This window comes from Orbicella franksi, chromosome 15 (genome assembly GCF_964199315.1).
Source record: "Orbicella franksi chromosome 15, jaOrbFran1.1, whole genome shotgun sequence".
NCBI lineage: Eukaryota > Metazoa > Cnidaria > Anthozoa > Scleractinia > Merulinidae > Orbicella > Orbicella franksi.
In genome coordinates, this window is record NC_138159.1 from 11548701 (window position 1) to 11576373 (window position 27673).

The 27673-nt window shown below is 37.9% G+C and overlaps 1 protein-coding gene across 1 annotated transcript; it reads left to right on the forward strand.

Moving 5' to 3' along the window:
* Window positions 1–1882: 1882 nt before the first annotated feature.
* Window positions 1883–27003, forward strand: LOC145469939 (uncharacterized). The gene is made up of 10 exons (XM_081453760.1): window positions 1883–2113; window positions 5967–6299; window positions 11232–12156; window positions 17294–17419; window positions 17594–18022; window positions 19785–19994; window positions 21806–21961; window positions 22416–22538; window positions 23563–24604; window positions 26118–27003. Exons 1-10 carry the CDS (start codon window positions 2024–2026, stop codon window positions 26761–26763), a joined length of 4080 nt encoding a protein of 1359 aa, XP_081309886.1. The 5' UTR covers window positions 1883–2023; the 3' UTR covers window positions 26764–27003.
* Window positions 27004–27673: the final 670 nt, after the last annotated feature.

Consider the following 27673-nt stretch of genomic DNA (forward strand, 5'->3'; position numbering starts at 1 on the left):
TTTTACTTTTCGGTCGAAATAGACTGGCGAAATCCTCGCAAGCGTGTGCCAAGAGGAGGGAAACTTTGAAGTCCTGAAACGGTGCTATATCCAAATATATCCAACTGGTTTTTTGTTGTGTTATGGAAAAGCTGTTAATCTTCGTTCAACATATGTGAAACTTAGATCGGAGTAATGCGGAGCTCTTGTAAAAGAAGCAGCGGAACACAACTTGGTCATCGATATAAAGCGGGACATAACTAAATTCGGCACTATCTTACTTCACTCAAACTGGAGCAGCTTACGACGAAAATACTGAAGCAAAATTCCAACAGACATGAACGTATTGATTTGTGGGCCAAACATTTCGAGCATTTCGGACGCCATTTCCCCGCGCTATATCCGCAAAAATCCACGCAGCATGTATGCGCGTGTGCCGCACATGATGGCGCAATTTGTTCTAAAAATAGAAAAAGCCCCAATACTAGAAATAGCGCGCGCTTACGGTCTCCGTCCCCGATTATGGCTCCTGGTTTCATACCTTTCACGAGTTAATTGATGCACTCTCAATGTATGGCTCTTCATAGCTTGGATGGTAGAGTACTGCAACACACTGCAGCGCTTAACGTAACGGGTTCAAATCCCGTTGGAACTCCAAAATCTTTTTTCGGGCTTAATTTGCAAGAACTTTATTTTCTTAACAGAAATTCTTCGACTACGTTATCACTGATCTGCGTGGATGTTGAGGTAGGAAGTGGTTTCGAAGATAATTTTTTAGTTCAACTGTTCAAGCGAGATTTTGATTATACCGTCAGGACAGTTTGCCGGTCTTATGATTCGGTGGGTGTAAGGTTCTAGTCAACTTCCCGTTTACTGTTCGTTTTACGCATTTAGTTAAATTGGTTTGTTATTATTCATTCAACAACTGACGTAGCTCATTTTTTTTTAAATAAAAAAACAACAACAACAACAGATAAGTCTACTCTTTTTCAAGAGAAAATTCTCAGAAGCCTTCTCTCGACTTCGCGATTGTAAGCCAGTCTGAGGGCCTGATTACATGAGCCGGGCTCCTTCGGTGTGCCAAGATGACTTTCAGCCCGGTATTACATGAGGCGAGCCAGCCCGGTTGATGGCTGTCGCGATGAACCGCGGGAGACCGGAGCGAGCTTGATTTTTTTTTATGTTTGATTTTCTGTACTCTCGCTGGCTTAATGAGCCGGGCTGACCCGGCAAACGCAATTACATGGAAAAATCTCAGCTCGGTTAGCCGGGATCCCGGCACCGCGATACCGGGATCTCGGCTAACTGGGCTGACCCGGTTGTCATGTAATCGCGAAGTTGATTTTTGTTGCGTTTACAAACGTGCCGAGACCCCGGCAAAGTGACACCAGCCAGGCTAATCAGGCCCTCAGTCAGTCGAAAGAGACCAAACTTGAAATACGGGAGAATCAGATCTAAGCATCAAAGGAATATTTCTGGATTGACTACCCTAGTCCCTGAGGTTTTCTTTCTTCTTTCCTCTTCTGACACACAAAAAAGCCATCGTTTGATTAACAAATAGAAAAGGGAAGATATCTGGAACCATGGTAAACCTTGACCGAAATTTCGTGTGGAATATAAGCTTAATTCAGAATTTGAGGAGTCATGTTGGCCTCAGTAGCCATTTCTTTCCACCCAAATTGCTTGTAGAATTAACATAATACAAAATTCAAAAGTTGTAATAATGATATAGAACTAACTTTAACTGGTCCAGTTTTCTTTTCACCACAAATTAGTGTTGAACGTAAGAGTTTCTCCTTGGAGGTAGACTGTTGTTGATTGGCGGAGACTGCATTGTGAAGAACAATACGTTTTCTGTGTGAATAAAATTAATAAGTTATTTATAAAAAGAACATTGCACACATCTATGGCAACCGCTTGTTCAACATTCTTCGGGGAATGGAGAATGGAAACTTTCCCGTTCTACTCTGTTCCCACTTTGTTTTGAAGACACAATGATAACCAGATAGACAGAGAAATAGGTAGACAATGTGTTAAGTATTTTATGGTCATGTTTTCTTTGCTCAGTCAAGGATACGGGACGTATGACGGGAGAGCAAAGAAAGACTCACGCCAAGAAATCCACGACCACAAGGTGAGGAATCTAACAGCAAAGCTTTTTTCTTGCCCTAATTTTGTCATGTACTTTATTGTGGTTGATATTCGTCCGTGCTTTGGTAATTGTATCAAATGAAAAACTCTAATTTCTCACAGCCCAGTGAGTAAAAACTGAGGTAATCCTTTGCAGCACATTCGGATGTTGATCGTATGCGCTTGTGATCCAGCGAAAAAAGTGCATGTCTTCATTTTATATTTGCGCCTTACTTGTGCCGCGAAGATATTCCACACGGCACACATTTTTGAGCAGTTTCAGATTGTTCAGCACAGATGATGGATTTTATTTAAGCTTGTGTATCTTGATTTTTTCCGGGGTGAACAAAACGCAAAGGCCAGGATGAATATTTAATATTGACATTTAAAATATTTAAAGCGTGTTTAATGACTTCTTGCACGTAAGCTGCCCCCAACTTTGATTCCATTCACTCGTGTAATTCTGTTAGTAAGCTAGGTAAATTAATGCTTGCACTTCCATGAGCTTTCGGCGATATTATGGGTGGCGACTTGTGCATCGATACCTAAATATAAACAAATATCAAACAAAGGAAGCATAACAGTACTTTTCTAAGAAGACGAATTAATAAATCAAAAGGATCTAAGTCTTTAATACTTGTAGTGATAATTCCTTCGTTTCAGTGTTGAATATGGTTTATTAGGTTGCTTTATCGAACTGTTATGGCCCCCTGTGGTCGATTTTTGACAAATTTAATTTGCCATCGGGAAGTAAACTAACATTCGATGTTTCTTAGAGTGGTTGAGTCTGGCAATTAATATAAAATGCATTAGCGTTGGTTTTGTGTTACTATGTCTACAGATTGGCGAAAAATAAATCTAATAAGAAGTAAAAACTACGACAACCTTGAATTCCTCACAACGTTTCTGACTTGTTCTTTAGTTTGCTTTGTTGTTTGACTGGTTCACTAGACTTTGTCGTTTGTGATGTGTCAGACATATTTGCTTTGGTTCTGGTTTTACATCAAATTACTCTAAGTAAAATTACTCTGGATGTATGTTGTAAACATCATACACATATTGTGATGGTTCAAATGGTGAGTGTTAAACCTGTGATCCAAGAGAAGTGTGGGTGGTAGATCATACTTGAATCTTACAGGAATGCTACGACATAAACCTTTTGTCACATTGCTGTTACATGATAGAAAGTTAAAACTTGCAGGTACTTGATTAAATAGTAATGAGAATATAAGTGTTCTTCTGGAATTTCATAGGGAGACAGTCGGGCTTCTCACAAGGAAATTTCAGTGACAAATATTGTACCATCAGGGGTCATGACAGGTTGAGGCACTGGAAGGCTATTCCATAAGGCAATTACGCAATTAAGTAATGGTTGAAGGTGATTGGCTAATAACAAAAAAATCTCTGAAAATCAAAGAGAACCTGACATGAACCACTTTTTTTTTTTGCTAAGGGCCTCCACAGCCTGGACGTTAAGTTGTCATCTGCCTCAGGGCCAAATTTCAGCATTGTTCTCTGTGCTAATCAAAAGTTGAAACTATTGCAGCAGGCTATTGGTCCTTTGCCTAGTTTTCATACAGACCATTACTTAAGTTTAAAAAATCCATGAGTTACAATACATGAACTAGATTACGAGTAGTCCCTCTTTCACTTAGTCCGTTGTGCGTGACGCAAAAGAAAACTGCAAGAAAAAAATGGCCGTGCAAAATCCTGGAGGTGAGGAGTGCGCGAAAGGAGGGACTACTGCCTAAGCCCAAGAGTTTGCCCTTTCACGGCTGAGTGATTTTTTGGTATAGGATTTCTTATCTTGACGTTCTCTTATTATCGCCTGTTGTCAATAACCCCGGGAGATATCCTGAATAAAATTACTCTACGCTACTCTTCAAGTAGCCAGGCAAAAACATATGCTCTGAGAAATATATCTTCATTCAGTGTTCGTTCAGCTAAACTGCCAAAGGAGTTTAAAGAAGAAGACTGCAAATAAGGCATCTTGTTACAATTTTCGCAGCACCTGTAAGTGTAAATCTAAAAGTTATTGCAAAAATTTCAAATGCAGAGTTTCAATCAAGAATTTACATAATGTATTTGACATAGGAGATCATCCAACTACGGTGAAATGTTTGCCGATAGCAGTGGAAAGTTTCAGGTGAATGTCCAGGTTCAAGTGAGTCCTGTTCAATCTTTCAAATGGACGGCAGAAAAGCCAAGCTCAGTGAATTTATATTCGCTGACCTGGACGATGCTGTTGAGCAGCAAAATCACTAACACGCTCGCAGTTGGGTTGGAGGCAGAAAGCTTTGCCAAACAAAATACTGGATAAATTTAAATCTTTCCAAAGCCTGTTGGCAGATTCGCAAGAACATCACGGCTTGCGAAGTGCAATCCCGACATTTACATTTGCATTTGCATTGCTCTGGTACCACTTCAATTTACTCCGGTTCCAAAACATTCTTGCAAGACATCACACGTATCTCGATTGTTGACAACACGTTGTCGACACTCCTAACATAAGCCAATCATATTTTTGCGTTGTGAGAGCAACGCATAATTCAAACTCTTGGGCTTAGGCGGTAGTCCCTCCTTTTGCGCACTCCTCGCGCCCAGGATTTCACATGGCCATTTTTTTCTCATGGTTTTCTTTCGCGTCACCCCTTGACGGACTAAGCGAAAGAGGGAGTACTCGTAGTCTATACATGATCTAGTGCAGTTTTTAATTGAGTGTTGAAAGTAATCAGGCAATTGCTTTGGTTTTGGTTTTACGACGGTTTGAGATTGGCTGAGTAGTCTAATTGGTAAGTAATTGGTTTGGGTTTGGTTTTACGACACTCAATTGAAAACCACTCCGATGGGATGATGAGGACGATGAGGATAAACAAGTGTGAACAAGTGTGTATGGAAAGGGGGAAAAAGTTTCCTAATTCTTTGAAAGCTCTGAGTGAAATGAAACAGTATGACGTGTTCCTTGTTCTTGGTAAACAAATTATTTTTGTGTGAGACTTTTTTTCAGTTACAGTACTGTGGTATGAGTGTTTTTTTTCTGCCTGTTGTAAAGACTTCTTAAATTTATGCCCAAATGACAAAACTAATTGACAAATGGCAACCTAACATGCATTTTTATGGTATTAAGACTTCAGGCCAAACGGACTCACAAGTACGTCTACTTGTGACTGTTTGGCCAGGCCTTGTGTGCACTTGAATTGACTTGCAATGACTTGCACTCACTTTGGTTGTGGCCAAAATTTGCACACAAGTCGACACAAGTTTTTCGCTGTTTGGCCACCCAACCCAAGTCAATGCAAATTGAGTGACTTCCATTCATTGTTATTAATAGCAACATATTAGCCAATGAAATATGGGGTATTGGCTGCGTGGGACTAAGCCCTTAGCCTTGAAATTTTTTTTTTCTGCAACTTGTGTGTACTTGCAAGGAAACTTGTGAGTCCATATGGCCATCCAAGGCAAGTCTCTAGGCAAGTTTAAGTTCAAGTTGCGACTACTTGTGAGTCCGTTTTGCCACCTGGGATATTATAATAGGATGACAACCCACACCTTAACCAAAAAATCTTGAGATGAAAACTCTATTTATATTGTACAAAGGACTTGCTATGTGCTGACTAACTCACTTTACACAAACATTGACCTAGAGCTGCTTATAAAAATTTGTTATCTGGGCATCCATTTAAGCTTGCAGCTGATTATCCTCCATGCCACAACTCATTTTCAAGTAAGAAGGGACAGGGGATTTTGGGTATAATTTTTTAATGGATTTTTCTTGCATCCTCCCATCTGATCATATTTAAAATATTATCAGTAGCAAGATAAGCCCGTTAAATGTAATGTTTTGTTCATTTCTATAGGACTACTTCTCATTAGATGGTCTTCATCTGCCACCCATTGAATCAAACTATCAGCCACAAGCCGAAAGAGATGTTTTTGACTACCAGCCTGGACCAAGGTATGAAAACAAGCCCTTTAAACTGCCTAAAGTGGACAACACGAAGCAGAGTCGTATTAATGTACCAAAAACCTACACAACAAGGAAAGGTGCATTGCTTCTGTACGCAGAGGACTTTTTCTTGCCAGGCTCTCCAAAACCCAAAAAGCGTCGTCGGAAACCAAGGAAGCAGCCTTCAGTAAAGATTAAGACAATTGGTGATTTAAGAAACTACATACTGGATTACAGGAATGGGGTATGTGTCAAGTTTAGCTTGAAAACTTATAGTCCATTTATAAACATATATGAACCTTGAATCCCTAAAAATTTACCTGCTAAAGATAACCTTGAGCAGCCACGTAGTATTTAGGTTACTGTAGACCTCCAAGGGCCAATTTTGTCCAAAATATTTTTTCACACTAAATTCAATACTTATTACTACTTAATCTAAATTTTCTAAAAAAAAATGATTTTAATTAATTTAAGACTTAAAATGTAAATGAATTATCCACAAGAATGTAATTTTTCAAAACAAGTTGACAATCTATAAACTTTGATAAGCCAATTAGAATGTGTCAACCATGAAGTTGAGCAGTAACAATTTTTGCGGCAATCTCTCAACATATTGTTTACTCCTCATGTTTTGCAAATTTCTCACACAGAAATCTTCACTTTTGTTGATTGCATTTGTCTCTTAAGCGACATACTGGTCGATTTTGCACAGTCTTCAAGTTCTCAAATTTGAAAGCAAGCGCAAGCAGAAATTGCAAGAGAATTTTGTCGCTGCCCTCTTCTGGCACACAAGGTGCCATGGAATTACCGGCAAATTTAATACATCTGACATGGCAGCCTTTTCAGATGCTCGTTTCTTCTGCTTCAAAGGGTGTTTTCCATATTCTTGTACCACAAACAGATCAATGAATTACTCGTTTAGTTTTAAATGTCAAAGGCTATTCCACTATCATTTCTCTTTTTCCATTTTCCTTCTTTTCCATTTATCTGCTGATTCATTTTATAAGGTGATGAATGTTTCACAACAGACTTCGCTTTTCCCAATGTAATATGTTCTGTTAATATAAACAATGCACCATTCCCAGGAAGCCTTCTTGTTGTGTTCTTTGCTACAAGACTTGGGGGAGTTCTAAGACTTGTTTCATCGGTTGGCAGCATGGCCATGTTGACAACTGCTTCAGTGAGGTGCGAAAACTGTGAATGTCTTTGGAGGTTGAAAACTCTAGGTTTATTTTTGCGTCAATTAACTTTATTCAAATGAATTAATAGGATATGTAGATTTATCAGATTTTTACAAAGCTTGACCAAACTGTTTGTAAGATACTAGTGCACCAAAGTGTGCAAGGCTTTTACGAAAATCAAAGTATTTTCTTTTGACATCCCATTAAGTAACAGCAGTCAGAGAATTTTATTTTGTCCAACTTTTAAAGGGGTTTTCTAAGCAACCAAAAGAAATATCAAAAAAGCCTCCCACATTTTGTTAGCCCATCATCTCCTGAGTGATATAGTCCAGTCAGTTTGCATGTCCATGTTTACACAAAGGCTGGTAATTCAGGTTAGCAAGTATGGTCAGTTTTGCATTTAAAGACTTGCAAGGGCCTACCAAAACAAGAATGCAAAATATATATTGTTGTTATTTTTGGATTCTACAGTTTATTGAGTAATTTTCTTTTGAAAAAAAAAAAACCCTTAGTCAGCGCGTCTAGTATGTTATGGACGGGTCAATGGATGAGTGAGTGAGTGAGTGAGTGAGTGAGTGACAGATGTATGTGTATGTCACACCAATCAGATTGGATCTACTATAAACAGCCAATCAAATTTCTTGTTGTAAAGGTAAATGGTATGTGAGAAAATTTGATACCAATAGAGTTCAGAGCAGCCATATTTATTCTTCTATAAAAGAGGAGGAAGTATTCATATATTGGGTTTACTTTGACATTTTCTGTGGGTTAGGCTGAGGATTTTAGTTATCAACGAGATGAGCCTTGAGGTTTGAAACAGTTCATGAGTTAGTAGTATGCAAATGAACGGAATCTTTTTATTTTTAGTTACAAATGTAACTTGATACTTTTGTTTTTCACAAGGAGTAAATTCAATTAGAGGTCACGAATCGTCTCCTCTAGTTCTTAGGACACGTTTTAGAGAAGACGAGACTATTTAGATTTGAAACAGTTCTAACGTTTACAATAGTAAGTGCGGGTGACAATTGTTTTGTTCTTGTTGCATGCAAATATAACGAGATATTTTTATTTTTTAGTTACAAAGTGTAATTTGACACTCTTGTTTTTCACAAGGGAGTAAATTCAATTAGAGCTGACGAATCGTCACCACTCTTTCCCATGAGATGTTAGCTATCTTTAGTAAGAAATGGTAACTTAACACTTTTGTTTTTTATATGGGAGTAAATTCAATTAGAGCTGACAAGTTATTGGCTATTGTTTCCAGGATATTAAACAAAAAAGAAGTTTTCATTTCTGGGCAGTTTTTACGTCTCTGCAATAGCAGTTTAATAGTTTTATTTGATGACATTCATTTCAGTCCAACATTTTTAAAGGTAAAAAGTATGAAAACTGTTCAAATCTTCTTTGAGGACTGCGTGGCACCAAGTTAAAGTGCAATTTAATTAAAGCAGACTTTCAAAGTGTCAGAGAGGTTTTTTTTCTCTTTCTTTCTATTTTCGGCGAAGTTGTGTTGTGTTGTGTAAAAAGGGTAAACTTACGACTCGTATATAATGCGAAAAAGTCTCTTAATTAACTTGAGTATTTTTGAGCAAAAATTCCTCCTGGGGGTTGGAAGGGCTATGTGATCAGTGAGTGAGGGAGTTATGCATGTGCGCGTGTCACACCAATCACAGTGTGGGTTGTATCAAAGAACGAATCAAATTGCCTGTTAGAAAATAAGATGGTATCTACATTAATCTGGAAACATGCCAGATTAATGTAGTTTGTTCAGTCAAACATTTTATGGCTTACTATTTAGCTATCTTACCATGACCGATGTAACATCACATGTACATCATAAATTCCCAGTTTCTTTCTTGCTGTACATCGCAACCAAAAACACTTGTCAAATTAACCCAATCATTGAAAGTGAACCCAATCATTACTGTAAACAGCTCCATGAATGCTCCTATCTCCGACACTTCACACAAAAAAAATAACTCTTGCACGCCTTGCGTGCCTATGTTAAGATTAGTTACTAACAATGATGTATATAGTTTACTAAGTTTTTCTTTAAAGCAGTGTGCAAAGGAAGTATTTTCTGTAAGGCACTCCTGAAGGTCTACAGTAACGGTAAGCAGACACTAGAGCATCCCAATGGTATGCACAAACCTCAAATACTCCTTGGAAAATTGCCATATCCTGAAAAATGATAAAAATATAGGACTGATTTGTTTTCTTCTTGAAAACCCAGTGAAATCTTTCCCAGTTTTCTCTATGATCTGCAATAAAAGTTACCCCAATAAGGTTCCTGCAAAAATTTTTTCCACAAAAATTTGCTTCACTAGCAAAATTATGCATACAAAAGATCACATGTAGAATCTTGTTGATGCCATTTATTTCAAGTGTCTCTTTCGTTTAGAAAGTTAACAAAATGTTCAGAAATAAAATGATAAAATTGCTCTTGGTACACTGCTGGTTTAACTGCTGAAATGTTTCAAGAAAATGATTGTCTGCACACCAGGGCAAGATGCAATTGTAATAGTGGTGTTTTACATCTCTGCAGGAAGTTTTAGTTGAAAAATTAGTACTGGGGAAGAAAAACCAGCCTGTCACAATCACAAAAATTAGTTTCCACAAAATACAAAATCCACAAAATAAAGCTCCTGCAAAAATTTCGTACCACACAGAAGAAACTAGATACACTATTTTTGGAGGGTAAAAACAAAGTTACATTGTATTCTGTAAAATTGGGGAACATAACCTGCAACGTACAGTTAACATCATAAGGCTCAGGAAAATCAAAGTCGTGTTCGTGAACAGAATAAATCATTGTCTTAGTTAAGTGACAAAAGCACATCATCTCGCACCCTGTCAAAGCCATGTTTGTGTTGATTTGCGTGGTCCAGAATAATAAATGATCGAGAAACTAAACTATCTCACATGTACATGTTTTGTGATGACATCATTTGTTTTTAACCCTGCAATGGTGAGGCTGATTTTACGTCCCAAGATCCATCCCTTGTCCCATAAAATGTCACTCCAGTCTGCATTAGGACTGCATTCCCCTTTTTTCTCAAACACAATTAATTATATATTATTCACATTTTTGACCCTTGACATATACCACTCGATATATAACCCTTACCCTTACCCTTGACCCTCAACCCTCCAACAACAAAAACAACAACAAAAACAACCACCGTTTTATTTTGCTTAATACATAGAATATCATATAGCAAAAAGATTAATTAAACTTAAATAAGCAAAAAAACTACTCGAAATAGTAAGAACTAAACAAGCTGAGTAGTTACAAGGATTATTATGCTTAAATCGGTTGTAGGAAAAATAAAGAAAAGAGGACAGAGAAAAAAAAATATAGATATAAAATATAAAAAGAAATATAACTAGTAATAGTCCCAGTTATTGACAAAGCATTGTTTAATTAAGAGCGATAGTAACTTAAAGAAAAATACTAAGCTAGCATAAAGCATAAGAACTTAGAAATTGCTTAGTCAAGTTTTGTTTAAATAAACACAGAGATAAGCTTTTTATCTCTTCATCTAAATTGTTCCGGATAGAAGGACCAGAGAACTTGCGATAATTAGTTCTAACCTGATCGATATAATATGTTGACTTAGATGCTAGCCTAGTATTATAGTTATGTTTAGATGATATGAATGTAAAGTACTTGTCAAAGACCTTAGGTAATTAATAGATTATGGTAATACTGAAACATAAAAACGGCAGTTTGCATAGTAACCAGATCCATGAATTTAATTAGGCCTAACTGTAAAAATATTACCAAAAGGTAAACTCACTGTATCCTTTCCCTTCTGTACAGTCTGGATTTTGACCTGACAGGTTGCAATATATTCATTATTGAGTAATTTATGTAGCTATAATTTAAGCTAAGTCAATAATTAGAGACAACTCTACTTACCATTTTGCAGCATACATGTACTTAATGTTGAAACTGTTTCTTGCATACCCAGACTTTGGTTTTAATGTTTTAGGGGGATCCTCTCTTTCTTGCATTGCTTCAGAAGCAGTTGAGTGGTTATAAAGACCAGTCTGTGAGACCAGGCTTTTCACCCAAACGTTACATTGCCACTCTTGGAAATTCATTGGAAGAAGACACTTGGAAACGACTAGCTGCAGCAGGATCTCTTAAGGATCCAGCATTACTGACATTTGACCCCAAAGGGGATCCATTGCACAGGGGTGATGCAGTATGTAGTCTCTTTCCTGATAAACCTCAACCATACAGTACAATGTCACTACCTCCATTTTCTCCATCAAGCTCAATGTTTGAAAGCTCTTTTCATTTCTACAAGAATGGAATGTCAACTGGAGCTGCATCAATGATCTCTTTGAATAGCGAAAGTGAAGAATATGCCCCATCTTCAAGAGCTCTTAGTCCAGAAGAACCATTGAGTAATCGTCTTTCTGAAGTTGAGTTGCTACCACAAAGAAAGGACCCCTATAGCCAGTTAAGTGCCAAACAGAAAGAAGATCTGTTATCTCAACTTCTTCTTCAAAAGACTCTAGAATCTATTAATTCTGATCTGTCAGACCTTCAGGGATGGGTGACTAACTACCCAGACAATGGCGGAGGAGTTCAACCAGATCCTGCTCCTGTAGTGACTTTGCCAAAAAGTAAAGCAAAACATCAAGGAAGCCTGAAATCAGGTTCTTTGACATCGATACCACGTTTACCTCCCATACAGTCTGCAGGTGCACGACCATCAACACCTGAGGAATTGGACGAAGAGCCAAAAAGAAAAGAGTCAAGCGAAGTAACAGTACATCAACAAAGGGAAGTAAAGTCTGGCACAGAAGAACGAACTGATGACATTCTTGATCCTGGTTCTATACAGGTGGATTTAAGCTCTTTAGATGAAAGTTCTTTCTTACTTGACAATCAAATGGAACCACAAGGTAATCTATTTTGTATAATATGATTTCAGGATAAAGTAGCTCTATGTGAGACAACTTTTTGCTTTGCAGACCTTTTAATTTGCTTTAAACTAAGGAATTACAAGTATGTAAACTTCATCATGTTGTGACAGAAAGGTTCAATAATAATTATTATTGTCATGAATAAAGGATTAAAGTGCCACTAACCCCCCAAATTTTTTTTCGCTGAAAATATAAATTTCCTTTTTCTCCTGATCACCACTGCCAAAAAATTATTGCTGTACCTATTTTCATTAATTTTGTATGAATTTTCAAAGTTTGCAAATTTGCTCTTTTCCATGTTCATGACTGAGTTGGCTTCTGATGTCAATATTTTGTTTCTGAGACAAATATATGCGAACATGCGATAGTGCATCTTAAAATCGTTGCAGAATGCAAGGAAGGTATGTTGTTGGAGGCTGTAGCAATACAGGATGCGTAGAATAGAGTATTCCTCTTCATTCAATAGCTCTTTCTTGATGAAACTCGACCAGAAATGAGAAAAAGACCAAAGAAGTGGGCTGATCTGTGCAAAGCTAAAGCTGGGGAGCCATCAAGGATTTCTTCGATCTCAGGTTCGCAGCTACTGTAACAACCTAGAGATTTTCATGGCCTGTATATTCTTCTCTATCTCTAGTGGAAAGCTTGAAATTGTCAAGGTACTGCATAAGACACGAATTTGGTATAAGCTGGAAGCCATCTGACTATTTCAAGCGCAAACGATCCTCCGAGTCCCAGACAAAACTATATGGGTGAGGAAACAAGGTAAATTAAACGCATCACATTTTTTTACTCGAAGTAGAGACTTTTTCTAAACGAATAGTAAATGAAACCTACGTTCTACAACGAGGCGAATAATATTGTTGAGGCTTCGAACTGGTGAACTTGCTATGTATTTGTGGATTTTAATTAAAACAGACAGGTCGTAATCTGGCCATGTTTCTCACTGGCCACTCCGAATACAGAATTGTTTTGTTCTGTGAGCTTTGTCTTTGAGGAATGAAATATATCTAAATAGACCAATTTCGATATATTAAAATTCAGCCTAAAACAATAGACCTCAGTATGAGGCTCTAGGGAATAACTACAGAGTTTGTGGGGTGTATTTCCCAGAGCCTCGTACTGAGGTTTATTGTGTTAGGTTAAATTTTAATATATCTAAATTGGTCTATTACAAACTTAGAATGGATCAAGCATTTATAAATATATGGAATAGTGAAACAAACAATTAAGATTTGACTCTATAGCTACCGATGGAGATTGTCATGCTGAAAGAAGAATGCGCTTGTCGGTCAACCGAAACGCAAATTAATAAGTCGAGGACTCCCAGGTTATTAGCGTAAATAAAATGAACATTTTATTCAAAATAACAGTGAAGTAGAATTTTTTTTCATTTAACTGATACTATGCTGAACCTCTTTTCAAGATCTTGTCGTAGGATTGTCCATGATTTACTAGTATATGTTCGTACACAGTAATTGACTTTATATGCATATACAACAGTTGGTCGACAATAACAAAGCCAAAAGTTACCTCACCTTCAAATATTGTTTGCCAACATCTCTGCTTATCTGTTATGTGAAAACTATTTTCAATCATTGATCTGGAGAAGTACGGAAGAGTGGACTACGACTGAATCACATTTTAACTTGTATTTCGGGGGAAATTTATGTTTGAATCTAAAAATGTTTTGACACTCCGAAATCTGCACGTTCCGTAAAGTCAAATTGCCAACTCTTCATGTTCATTGACATCTTTATAACTCTTTAAGACCTGTAAGCTAACTCTTCAGTCAATATTTGTACCTTTATAACCCAAATGGACTGGCAAATTGTCAATCCCAGCCTAAATATAATTATACAACGTGGCAATCTCAACTGGCGACCCGCACTTCGAAATGGAAAAAAATACATACATCGCAGCCATCCAAATCGTAGCTAGACTCTGCATTGTAATGCTGGATGATACACTTCTTTCACTTAAAACTCTTGTTCAGTTTTGATAAAATGTGAATCACAAATAACCTAAAAATGTTTTGACTGCCCTAGAAGCTCAGTCAAAAGTCTCTTGAGTGTTTCAGTCCGGTTCCCAAAGGGACATCACTAGTAGCCCAACCCAGATCTGGTGATGGACAAAACACTGACCCCTAGTCCATGAACTACCCTAATGGACTACCCAAATGGACTACCCTAATGGACTACCCAAATGGACTACCCTAAAATGGACTACCCTAATGGACTACCCAAATGGACTACCCTAAAATGGACTACCCAAATGGACTACCCTAATGGACTACCCAAATGGACTACCCTAATGGACTACCCAAATGGACTACCCTAAAATGGACTACCCAAATGGACTACCCTAATGGACTACCCAAATGGACTACCCTAAAATGGACTACCCAAATGGACTACCCTAATGGACTACCCAAATGGACTACCCTAAAATGGACTACCCAAATGGACTACCCTAATGGACTACCCAAATGGACTACCCTAAAATGGACTAGCCCTAAAAAATACTATTTCAGATGAGTGGTATGTTAAGAAGCTGCGATTATATACTTACACTGCACGGAGGATGCTTTTCTTTTCGTTCCGCATCACCTTCAGCCACCATTTTGAATAACTATACGAAATAAAACAACCGCTGAACAGACAATGCGTAAATTTCCACATAATTATAGTCCAGGCCAGCCAAGAATACTATTGCTTCCACTCCACTCTGAATTTTTGTAGTGTAGTCGTTGGAATTTCTTGCTGTCCCATAGCGTTATCCTCATTTCCATTTCTATTTCATTTGATACACTCAGGAAAAAACCAGAAGACTAGCTGCTTCTGTGCCATAATTTTTGGCACAAAACAAGCAAAACAAATCATGAGTAACATCCTGAAGATCATTTCGTCCGTTCGAGAAAGACTGAGCTACTGAATCACATAGGAGCATGATTGAGTTGTCCACAGAATATTTGATTTGATTTGAATGTACGCTTTTTGTGTACAGTGGTTGTTTTATTCAGTATAGTTATTCAAAATGGCGGCTGAAGGTGATGCGGAAGGAAAAGAAAAGCATCCTCCGTGCAGTGTAAGTATATAATCACAGCTTCTTAACATACCACTCATCTGAAATAGTATTTTTTAGGGGTAGTCCATTTTAGGGTAGTCCATTAGGGTAGTCCATGGACTAGGGGTCAGTGTTTTGTCCATCGCCCCCAGATCCCACTTTGCGTGGTCATGAACATAGAAATTACATGTTTAAATGCCTGTAGAAACGCAGGGATTTTATCAATTGAGATAATTTTTCTCTGAAGTAATCAGGGAAACTAGTAGATTTTGTTAAAGGAAAAAAAATTGGGGGGTTAGTGGCACTTTAAATAAAGCACTGTTGTGCTAATTGGGGACACTGTAAATAAATAAACAGATATTGCAAATAGAACATACACTATTTAGAATCCCGACTGGTAGGAGGCTGGCCAGTTGGCTATTTACACAACACAGTTGATGAGTTGAACTTGGGACTAACAAGAACAAATCCAGGGAAAGCTTGTTAACCGCATGCCATGGGCCAAGCGCAGTTCATGTTCTATGGGTGGTTTGTTTTATTTTTTTTTTTGTCAGTGACCAGACCCAAACTTCCTCTCAGCCAAATTTTGAATCATGCAACCTGTGATGTTTATTCGCCAAAAGCTGTTGAAACATTAATACACAGAAAATGTTACAGATATTGTTTTCTCTATTTGTGTGTAAAATATATTTTGTTTTGGTTTTATATGAAGCATTGGATTCAAAGGGAATAATAAATACATGTACGCTAAAAAAAGGTATTACGTCAGCCATGGAATGCGCTGACGTTGCAGCTTTCACTTTCACTAGGTGACAAATAAGATCGTGTTTACTTTGCTAGTTTATTTCACCAGAAGCGACGGTCATTAATTTATTTGCAATTTTGCGAGTATTTCTTGTGGGTTTAGGCAAATGAAGTGAACTCTTTGGCTGTTTCATCACAGCGAGTTCAGAGATCGGAAGGAAAATTAAATATTTGCAAGCCAAGCAAAAAACATGTCAGAACATGCAAGGACTACGTCATTGGTAGGGAAATAACCACCGTGCTAAAGGAATTATGAGAATTATGTGACTCATGTGACTGCTTTGCTAGCCCTTTACTCAAGGAAAAAAAACAATATTAAATTTAATCATGACTTTTGAGAAAGAAAGCGGTTGTTAATAGTATTATTGTTTCATTCATATCATTCATGCCCATACATATCCCGAGGAAAGTTCCAGATTAAGACCATTATGTCATTGGAGATTTCATAACGGCTACGACTGAAGGTGCAAGAATACAGTTTGTTTTGATCAAGTGTTGTGGTGTCTACTGACAGTAATTTAAATTAATGAATCACCAAGGACTGATTTGGAATATGCACTGCATTGCGACTGTAGTGCTATAATGAAAACAGTTAAATTTTAAAAGCACGGTTATAAGATCTAAAAGATCGTCTTGTTTGACTCTTGGTGACTAGCTTCTTCTGAGGATCAATTCTCATTGATAGTCCATTCTCTAAACATTCATACTCAATTCAAATTTAATTTTGAGGCAAAGATTTATTTCTCAATCAAAGTTTAGCAGCTTTACAGTTGTCTGATGGAAATGGCACTCACTCTGCAGTAGTAGTTTAAAACTAAATGAGTGTTACTTTAAAATTCCTCAGGGTGGCATAAGAAGCTTGCCAGCTGCACAATAAGAAGCTGAGTCGTAAGAAAAAGATAGCAAAATCAGCCACCTACCCCAACTATAAATCTGTCTACTTCTTCCTTGCAAAAATTGCATGTGATTGGTGTGATTGTAATTGATTGTTGTGCATTTCTGTGCACGCTGGAAGTTGAAGCATGTCCAAGTTGTAAGATAGATTAATTACATCTTATGGAATCACCATGTCTAGCTGGGCATGATAATGGGTAATGTTTGAACAATACAGTCTGCTTCTCATGGGCAGACTCCATTGTGCAAATTGCAGTAATAATTATAGAGAGACTGAAAATTTTTAATACTGTTGATAAATATATGCAAGATGAAGTTAAGTGTTTCTCAAATTGTTTGTTTTCTTGTGTTTAAGGTGGTGAAGATATAGTCCTTGTAAATTCAGAAAAAACTGCTAGTAAGGCTACCGATGATCATACTGAATATGAAGGTCAAACAGAAAGTGCAAGTCAATCTATCATGATTGAGAAAAGCAAAGAAGGTAACACATTTGATATTTATTGAACTTGTCAAACTCAATATAGTTCATTACAAAAATGAACAAAAAATTTATTTATTACTAGAGTAACATTTTAATTTATCTCTTGCTTTGACATCTGGTTTCAAGTCAAGTTTCAAAATTTCAATTTTGAGTATTGTTGCTTTACACCTTCAGGAACTGAACATTTGCATGGCATTCAAGGAGATGCAGTGGTGGACAACGGCATGTCCTCTGGCAGTGAAGAGATGTTAACAGAACAAAGCACAGTCAACAAGGATCAAGTTGTTGGCCTTGATGACATCATCTTAAGTGAGGAACCTGTATTGCAGGAAGATGAACAGCACAGAAATCAAGTTGAGGAGATGAAAGGTATAGAAGAAACAACTGACATGGAAGAAGAAAGAACTGCTCAAAATTACAGTGAGTTGCAGAAGCAGCTGAAAGAAGCTGAATTAGATCGTACAGGAACACAAGTTGATGATGAAGATGAAGGAATTGGTCTTGATAGAAATGACCTTGATGATATTAATAGAAGAGAAGAGCTGCAGGAGGAATTATATCCAGCTACTGATACTGCTGACAGGACAGCCATCAGAGAAGAAGGTAGCTAATTATGTAGTTATGAATGTTCTTGGATAGAAATACCTATTCCTTTTGAGAAAATAAAATCGTTTTTTCATCAAAAAGTACACCTTGAGCAGTACACAACATTATACATATATGAACCATAGCTTCATTTTTCTACTCTACAAGAATCTCCCAAATTTGCCTTGGTTTCACATGCATGTCAGCCATAATGGTTCTTAAAATTGGCTTACATGAATTCCAAAAACTTCTTCCCAGGCTTTCCTGTTCTGTAATTTGTCAAGTACATGTACTCAGTAAATTGTGTAATACCTGGGACTAGGAACAAGATTTAGGTCTTGCCCCATTCTGTGGGTATCATCACTTTGCTTGCATGAAGTGTCACTGCAAAATCAGTGGTCCCTCAAATCACAACGTAATATGCTCCGTATTTGTTTTTCATTCATGTTCTGGCCGAAGTATTTTATTTTCAAGGCTTCTCTCAACTTTCAAAACGTTTGACGTTTTCCATCATCACATGTGAATATTGGTCGTCACTTTAACAACACAAGTTTTCTCAAGCCAATACTTGCAGTTGTAAAGTTCCAAAGAAATAACATCTTCCATGATGGAATTCTGGCAGAAAGCCAACCAAAAATTTGTGGTTCTTGCTTGGAAGGTCGAAAGGCATAGATACATGTAGCACTCACAAACCAGCACAGCTTACATTTTAATTTGTTTATTTACCGGTAATACATGTATTTTACAAGGATTAAATACTGCTAGTTACATCAGTGAAACAACTATATTTTTTTCTTTTACCTGTTGAATTTTCATGAATTCTAAGTAATTTTAGGCAATAACAAGTGGTGCTACAGGCGGTAAATTTTACTGTTTACCACCTTAAAAGGAGAACTCTGCTTTCCCACAGATATACTTTTTGACAGATAAATACTACCACTTTTAACGTATGACGATATAATATTGCTTTGATACAAAATGATAATGCCAATGATAATGTCTTATCATTGGTTAACAAGTTTTGGTGACCGTTATGCATAATTGATTACCATAGTAACATTAATTACCATAGAAACATATCTTACCATAGCAACGTTTTAAGCCTGACATTTGTCGTCAAAATTGATTACAAATTGCAAGCAGGTTGCCTGAACTGTGGGAAGGATTGGAAATGCAAAGAATCCATACACAAGAATCTTTTATTTGGCCTGTAAAGAATCCTTACTCGGGAATCTTACATTCGAAATGCAAAGAATCCTTACACAGGAAAGCAGTAAAGTCCCTACATATCTTTGTGTCCATGTGACTCTAGTCATGTGTAAAGTAATAAAAAATTTGTCATGGGCTATGTGGGTCCCCCTTTTGAGTGTCAAACCTTTCATGTCATCATTTAAGAAACGAAGGTGCTTACATTCCTGGAAGAATGTCAACACAACTCATGTCTTTCATCATCATTTTATCTGCCTCCACGTTGCTTTTCAATGCCATGTCACATTTCAGAATTTTACCCCAACAGAGTCTGAATTCTTTATAAAATACAGTCCAGCCTGCATAACACACGAAAACCAATTTGAAATCCAAGGGCTTGCAATGCTTGTCTATTGTATCATCGCAGTCATTTTGATTTCATTGATGGTTTTATTAAATCTACAATTTTCAGCCCTGAATTTGTACACCATCATTATCTTGCCCATTGCTGTTATCACTAATGTTGTCTTTGTTATTGTAAGTTCTGTTGCTCTTTTACTACATGTAGTAAGCATATCTGCATACTTTCCAGGTTCCCAATCTGCTCAGGAGGCGATATCATCCCAGCAGGTTGAGCCTCCTCCTCCCATAAGCTTAGAAGATCTACAGGGTGAGGCACGTATTGTGGCTAACAGAGTTCTTAGCCGTCCACAGTCAGGAATGGTATTTATGGAAGATGTAAAGAGTGCTATTGCAATGTGGGCTGATCGCTTAACAAACCTTCTAGGACCCCCTAAACAAGGTACAGTGCAAGTGGTAGCCAGTATTATTTTTAGCAATCTTCGAGCCTAGTTTTTCTCCAATTTTGGTTTGTACAACATGAAAGCTTTTGTATGATTTGAAACATGTCTAAAACCATTATCAAAGTTGTAGCATCAGACAATATTGTATGGTGAAAGTTGCGTGTAATTTTTGCATGACATGTTCAGCAGAAATTTGCATGCGGCAGCGTTAAGCGGCCCTAGCAAATATTTGACAGTTAAATGGAATATTTGCCAAGGAAATATCCAAGTTTCCAAATATTCACCATTATTATATGGCAAAGCAGTCTTGCGGTCTTGGTCAGTCTTGGTCGGGATTGTGACCTCGGTCAAAGTTTTTCACTATAAGGACCTCCCAGCCGGCAAATAACATATATGTTTTCCACTTCAGGACCGTATACGCAGCTCTATTAAATCTGTTGTTTGTTGCTTTATTTCATGGCTTGAAATAATGCTAATATCAGAGGAATCGAAAACCAGTCAGTGAGAATAAGTTCCGGGTAATTCGCGTATTGCTTCAAAGTTTAGACTGCCTGTGTATAGACTACTTTCATGCTAAAAATAAAACAAAGGAGTAAACAGAATGTAAGCGTTACACTTGCGGTAGCAGTACATACCTGTCTTTCGTGGACCAAAATTGATTGACCTGCAAGTTGCCTGAACTGCTGCACACAGGAATCTTACATTAGGAACGTAAAGAATGGTTACACAGGAATGTCTTACACAGAAATGCACCAAAGTCACTCCATATCCTCCTGCCCACGTGACTTTCTGCAAATAAAAAAAACGATTTTAAAGGCCTGTTTATATTTATTCATGTTACCATGGCAACGGCACATATGTCAGCTTAACTATGAAAGAACCGCAGTTTGTGTTGTTAATTTGCCTCTTGCCATTTTGGCGACCAAAGGATCAGGGGTTTTAGAGAAAATGGTGAATGAAACACAAGTATCAAAAGCTGTGTTCAGCCACCCTAAAAGGAGCTTTTTCTTAGAACACAGCATATAATGCCCTTCCGTGGCATTGATGTCAAACAAAATCGGTTAAGACCAAATTTAAGAAAAGAATGGAAAATGTTCAAATGTTTCGAGCTGTAGGTGTCATGTGGACCTGTCGAGGTTGTAATCAGATAACATTTCCGGCGACCAGTGCGGGAGCACCGCATACATGAATTAAGTTATGAATTTACGTCACAGACACGCTTTGCCGCTCACGCGCCCAACCGTCTCTTTTCATTTATAAATGGCAAAAATAAAATAAGAACAAGAACAAACAAGAACAACGTAGATCGGACACGAGAGAGTGGCGGAAATCGGACCTAGCCCTCCCTCCCCATTAAAAAAGGATGTCTTATCACGAGTTGAGTCAGTGATACGTTCCAAAGAAATGACTGCATATTATGCAGTTACAGTCACTGTGTTGAAGTAAGTGATCTATGTCGAAAGAGAAGCAAATTCTCTGACCAATTCTCTATATTGCAGAACTATTTTTAACAACTTTTAATTCCTCTAAAAACAACCATCTGGAGAATACGTTTGTGAGATGTGCTCCTGGGCGAGACACTTAACTTTCGCAGGTCGGGGTAACCCTTTGACGGATGACCATCTCATCTGAGGAAGAGATTGAAATACCCTTAGTCAAGTCATGTTTGGCAAAGAGGCGTTAAGCAACAACCTGATGAGCCTCTGACAAGACGTGCACACTCCTGCAAAGGACTCTTGTTAAAATTAGGTATGGTGGTACTCTTCAGAAGTTTGCTATTAGCTTACTGTGTTATCATGGTTACCTGCAGATGCACGTGTAAGTTCTGCCAGCCATCAAAGACCACAGTTAACAGGCTTGCAGGCTGCTCAAGGAGGGTCAAATCGCCATACACGGCATCGCAAAGTAAGCCGATCAGCGGGTCCTTCACCAGCGGCTCTAAGGAAAGCTTTGAAGATTTCTGGAGGTGAGTGAAGTAATATTGTACATTAAATATAAGAGACATAACATTTGTTAATAATCAGACAAAGATTGAATGTACAAAGCACATCAAATTCAAGGCGATTAGAAATGCATTGCAACACTGTACCATATTTTATTATTTTACTACATGGCTGTTATTGGTGTTTTATCAACCCTGGTCCGTGCTATAATAGTTCTTCTCAAAAATCATACGAGCGTAGCTGTTGGAAAAGTACTGGAAACTGTTGTCAGCCACCTTAACTTAATGCCTTGTATTTGCTACGAGGACTGCAAATGCAAAGAGCATGATAAGCGAGGATCTTTCAGGAAATTTGGATTCATTTAATCTTTCCAATGGCATTAAGGGCAACCTATGATGACTAGCACCCACCCACCTTGAATGACATTCTGCAAAGATTTTTTCTCTAACCATTTTTGTGTTTTTAAATTATTTGAAGGAGAAATTCCAGAAATAGAAACTCTGCGAAACTTGCCGCCACTTCCGGAAAGATTCTACAAGACGTCTGACCCAGCACACCCGGGCAGTGGAGATGCTAGTGTACACAAATACTACAAGAAACGTGAGTAAATTGTACTATATACTTTAAGTGTCGCAAATAAGAACTTCATAGTTCGTTATTCACGGGGGTTTCCCAAGTATGGCGCCGCGGTGCTTTTGGTGATCTCCATCTCCTGTTCCATAATTTTGGTCACTATTTTTGTAAGTATGGAGTAAATCTAATAAATCCTAAATCCTTATGTTTCTTTTGGATGTAGGAATTTCTTTCCTGTTGTTATTTAATAAACTGCATGCTTTCTTCCTCAGGAGCACAATTTTGGCTGTTATCATAGTTGTTATGAAATTTCAATTTTGCTTTTCCTGCAGTCATTCTTTTTTTTCTTTTGCTATCGGGGAAAAGGACGGACAATGTTCTGTACCCATTCTTTAGATGCCGGCGGCAGAATAGAATTTTATGATAAATGTATTGTCCTTTTGTGTGTAGTATAAATCTGAGCCATGGTGAAAAGGAGCCTTATATTCTTGAACAGTTACCTAATACACCACCAAGGTAGATGGGTAACAAGCAAATTTCCGTTGAATTGGGTTTTGTACAAAAGAAAATTGTTTCTTGGATAGAGATCTTGTTTCCTTCATGTGGGAGAAATCTGGACGAAATTGCCATATTCTAAAAATTGGTATGCTCTTATGTTTGATGTAGTAAATATATCACAGGTTATATAAACTGTGGTGACATGTAGGATATAAAGTGATCTTCGCAGTGTACAAGGAAAATAAGCAACTGCTTAGGTTGTCAAAAAGTCATATGGTGAAAAAATACTTGATTGAACACGCTTGTTTGATCCGTATCACGAAATCTGTTCTTGGGCTTTAAAAACGCACTTGTATTACCCCAGTACGGAAATAACATCTAGTTTAGTAACTTTTATTCATTGTTATCTTATTTCCTATTCTGGACATAATAATTTAACACATCTATACTCAATTGGCTGTGTTTAGGGAGACTGTGCAAAATAAACTGCTCTATAAACTCAATGCTTTGTAGGGCGTTATTGAAAATTATTTTCTTTTATGTTCTATTAAAGATGGCTCTGCATCAACCAAAGGATCTGAATCAGCTGGTCCTCATTCAATACCCTGGGAGCGTGTTTCCAATGCTGACGTGCAAGTCGATATATTTAGTTATGCCGTAAAAGACAGAGAGCCAAGCTTTCAACGAGAGCTAGCTGATGAACTAAATGATGAAGAATCAGAGGATGAAGAATTCAAAACAGCTTTGAATGCCATAGTAACAGAAGTCAAACAGGACTATACCTTAATAGAAGCAAAATCAAGAATGGAGCCGTCATCCCCGAAAAAAGAGCAAAAGCCATTTCAGTTTCCTCGGCCAGCAGCATCAAAGCCACCTGCTGGTCTTCAAAACAAACCTGCACCAGGACAAGTGAAAAAGAAAGGTCAAGCTGGGCCAACAAAAAAACCTGTTGTAGGGAAGAAAAAGGCAGGCAAGAAACCAGCAAAACAGCAATCAAAACCTTCAAATAAAACTGCAAAACCTAGTAAAGGAAAAGCAGACGCTTCGAACAAAGTCAATGAACTGGAAAAAACAGAGGACGTTAGTAAAGCAATAACAGTGGAAGTAGAGAAACCTGAACCTGAACCTGAACCTGTCAGAGTTGACTCAGAAACAGGTGAACATGAAGCAGAAGCTTCAGACAGAACTATTGTTTCTTCTACTTTGTCGAGAGTTACTTCATCCAGAGTTTCCTCTAAAGCTTCAGATGAGTTAACTGTAAGGAAGAACGATTCACCAACCGAAAGTAACACGACTTCAGTTACTGCCGATATACCAGTTCTTGTCCCTAAACCTCCCGAGCCACAACCTGTTGATAAAGAACCAGAACCAGAGCAGTCTCCAGCACCGGTGGAGCAAAAACCAGTCCAGGAGTCTAGGGCAGCTAAGAGGGCGGCAGAACGAGCTGCTGCTGCAGAACGAAGACGTCAAGAGGTGGAACGTAAGCGAAGAGAGAGAGAAGAGGCCAAGAAACGAGCCATTGAGGAGGAGGCCAGATTAGAACAGCTGCGACTTGAGGCAGAAGAAGAGATGAAGAAGAGAGAGGAGGAACGAAGGTAAAGAAATTTCCTCGATTGTAATTTGCTATATTCAAGTTATTATTTGGGATTTACAATGTTCACGTGAAGGGTTTTCTTCCACGTTTTGCTGAGACTTATTCTTTATTCTTCATTCTTTTGTTAATATCTTTCGTGTTTGTAAAATTGTAAATTTTGTGTGTAGGTCCACATCAGCCCTTTGGCTGCCAACCCCCTTTCAACCTACCTATCAAATAAAGTTTACCGTACCTTCACCTTACCTAGACGTCATCCCTTACAATATTTCTCGCCATAATTTACAGAGGTAATAGAAACCTCCATTCACTTCATTTACGTTCTCTATTTCGTTAGAATACTGATCATTGTATAAAGAGCACGAAAGACTAGACTTGTTATCAGCGCTGAAGATTTCATGTTGAATCTTTTGGATAGTAGTCTGCGTTAGCAATTATCTCTTAAGGTCCATGTACTCTTTTCCGGAAAAAGAATAAATAGCCGAATAAACCAGAATGACCATTTGATTGAGTCGCAGTACGTGAAATGTGTTCAAAGCATTCTGCTCAGGGGAGCAGAATACTCAGAACACCGCACTGCTTCTTTACAAAATAACAAATAGAGATAGCGGCTACTGGGGCTGAAAATATGCTTTAAACGTTCATGGTGTGCAATCGATAGGAAGTGCTATCAGAAGGCTGTTCAACAAATCAATGCCAGTCGATGAACCTAAATGTTATGTTGTCAGGTAAAGTTTGCATGCGAGCCAAGTGACCCATCAGGCCGGAGCTTATCCCGGTTTCTGTAGCATGAAGCGACTAGGAATATTTCTACTCCCCCCTGGATGGGATGCTAGTCCATCGCAGGGTTACCCCCAGCATTAAGTTCGCCGGTACCCATTTATACACCTGGGTGGAGAGGTGGTGGTTATGTAGTCAACAATACTTTATTTAGACACGTCACGTCTAAGAGCTGTACAAGCTCGTTCAAAAGACGTACGTGTATTCCTAAAATACAAAGATTTACGTAATTTAGCATTTTAACAGTTCATAGAATTCGATACCTACATGTGGTCTCGGTGTAAACATTAACTAAGCTATTCCCGGTAGTAAACAGCTCAACGGGTAAAGAAAGGGATCAGAAGAATCCATCGGCGCTTGGATTGTTCAGAAAATGCACTGTTGTGTTTTGACGAGCGGTCGGAATAGCTATTCTAGAGTAATTTGGAATATATTCATATTCCGGAATAACATCATAATTTATTTGTTTTTCCTTAGATGTTTTAAAATTTCATAATAATTTGGCCAAATGTGACTTACTGTGTTTTAGTCCACGGGATAATTTCACCTGTGACACAACACAAATACATGAAACAATGCTGTAGCCGACCAGGAGACTTGACCACTGGGTGCCAAACCTTGACGGCAAAGCCCTTGTGTTGGATAGTTCCTTGTTATAATAGACTGTTTTTTTTTTTAATGTTTAAAAATTATCTTCTCTAAAGTAAAGTGGCATTATATTGTTTCCCTTTCCATAGACAAAGACGAGAGGAAAAGGAAGAAGCCAAACGGCGTGAACGGGATGAAGAACTAGAGAAAGAAAGGCTGGCCAACATGAAAGCTGAACGAGAACGCCGTGCTAAAGAAGATTGGAAGAAACGGCAACAACAAGTGTTAGCGCACAGAAAACTCGAGGAGGAATTACGCAAAGAGCAAGAGAAGATTGAGGCTGAACTCGAGGCAGCGCGGCTCAGAGAGGAGGAAGAACGAATAAAAGCTATGGAAGAGTCGGAAAGGATAGCATTCCTGAAGAAAATGCGAGAGGAAGAAGATGAGTTGAGACGAAGACTTGAAATACAGAAACGAAAAGAAGAGGAGGAGAGGAGAGTTCGAGAAGAAGAACAAAGACAACGGGAAGAGGTTCTCGCATTACTACGGCAAAAGCAGTTACAAAGACATTTATTTATTGCAGGAATCTTAAAAGAAAGTCAGTATCTTGCTTTATGCCAGCGACTAACAAGAGCATTTACTTTTTCATATTTTGACCTTATTCCATGGAATCATTTGCAACACTTGAATCCGCCACCTTCGCCTGTCCGTGATCTTTTACGTTCAGTAAAGGAGAACATTCCTCCTACAATTGTGGAGGAGGATGAAGACGTAGAGGAGCAAGAAACAGATTAAAACGGCTTGAGAATTTAGTTATTTATTTCACAAACTAGTTTTTGGAGGAAAAAGCTCTAAAAAATTACGAAAATCTTGTACAGTAGCATAGTGTTTCATCTTTTTGTTGTCTTGTTGAACATAATATTTCTTATACTTACTCTTTTCGAGGAGCCGAAATCGCCATTTCATACGAGCAACAATGATTCCGTAATCTTTTTACAATCAATCAGATGTATAAATAAAAGAATAATATAGCATATTTTACTGTTTGAGTTATAAAGAGCATTTCTGTTAACTACGTCCGGACTAAGGAACTTTTGAAACTAAAATATCTGAAATCATTTCAGTGACGTCTGTAGGGTACTAATCAAGAGCTCGCTTTGCTTTAACAAGAGGTATCGGAACTCTTGTACTAGGACTTCTTTTAATCTTCAGCCTTCTTTCAGAACTTCGCTTCTCCCTTCATCTGCTTTCTCCACTCTTACTCTTCTAAATACAACTTTACGATGTACCTGCTTTTACGCTGACTCTAGCTACGACCGGGACTCAAGCCAAGGGGAATTCATCATGTGGTACAAAACAAAGAACTCGGATATAAAACCTTATTGAACGTAGCTGACTTGATAAGGCAAGAAGAGATTGACCAATTGAAAACTAGAAAAATAGGATAATAATTGTTGTCCATAATATTCGCCTTGATTTAAAAAATAGTTTCTATTTACAAGGCTAAAAAAGTGAAAAAGTGAAAAACACCGAACGTGTTCGACTCTAGGTCATCTTCAGGGTAAGTAAAGACCATCCGCTAATTGTGTATATAATATATCAGTTGCGTAATTCCCGATGCGAACAGTTTCGCAATGTAGCAATGAACATGTTTGATAAAAGATGGTTACCATCGTTGGATTCTACACTTTGTAGTGGATTGAGC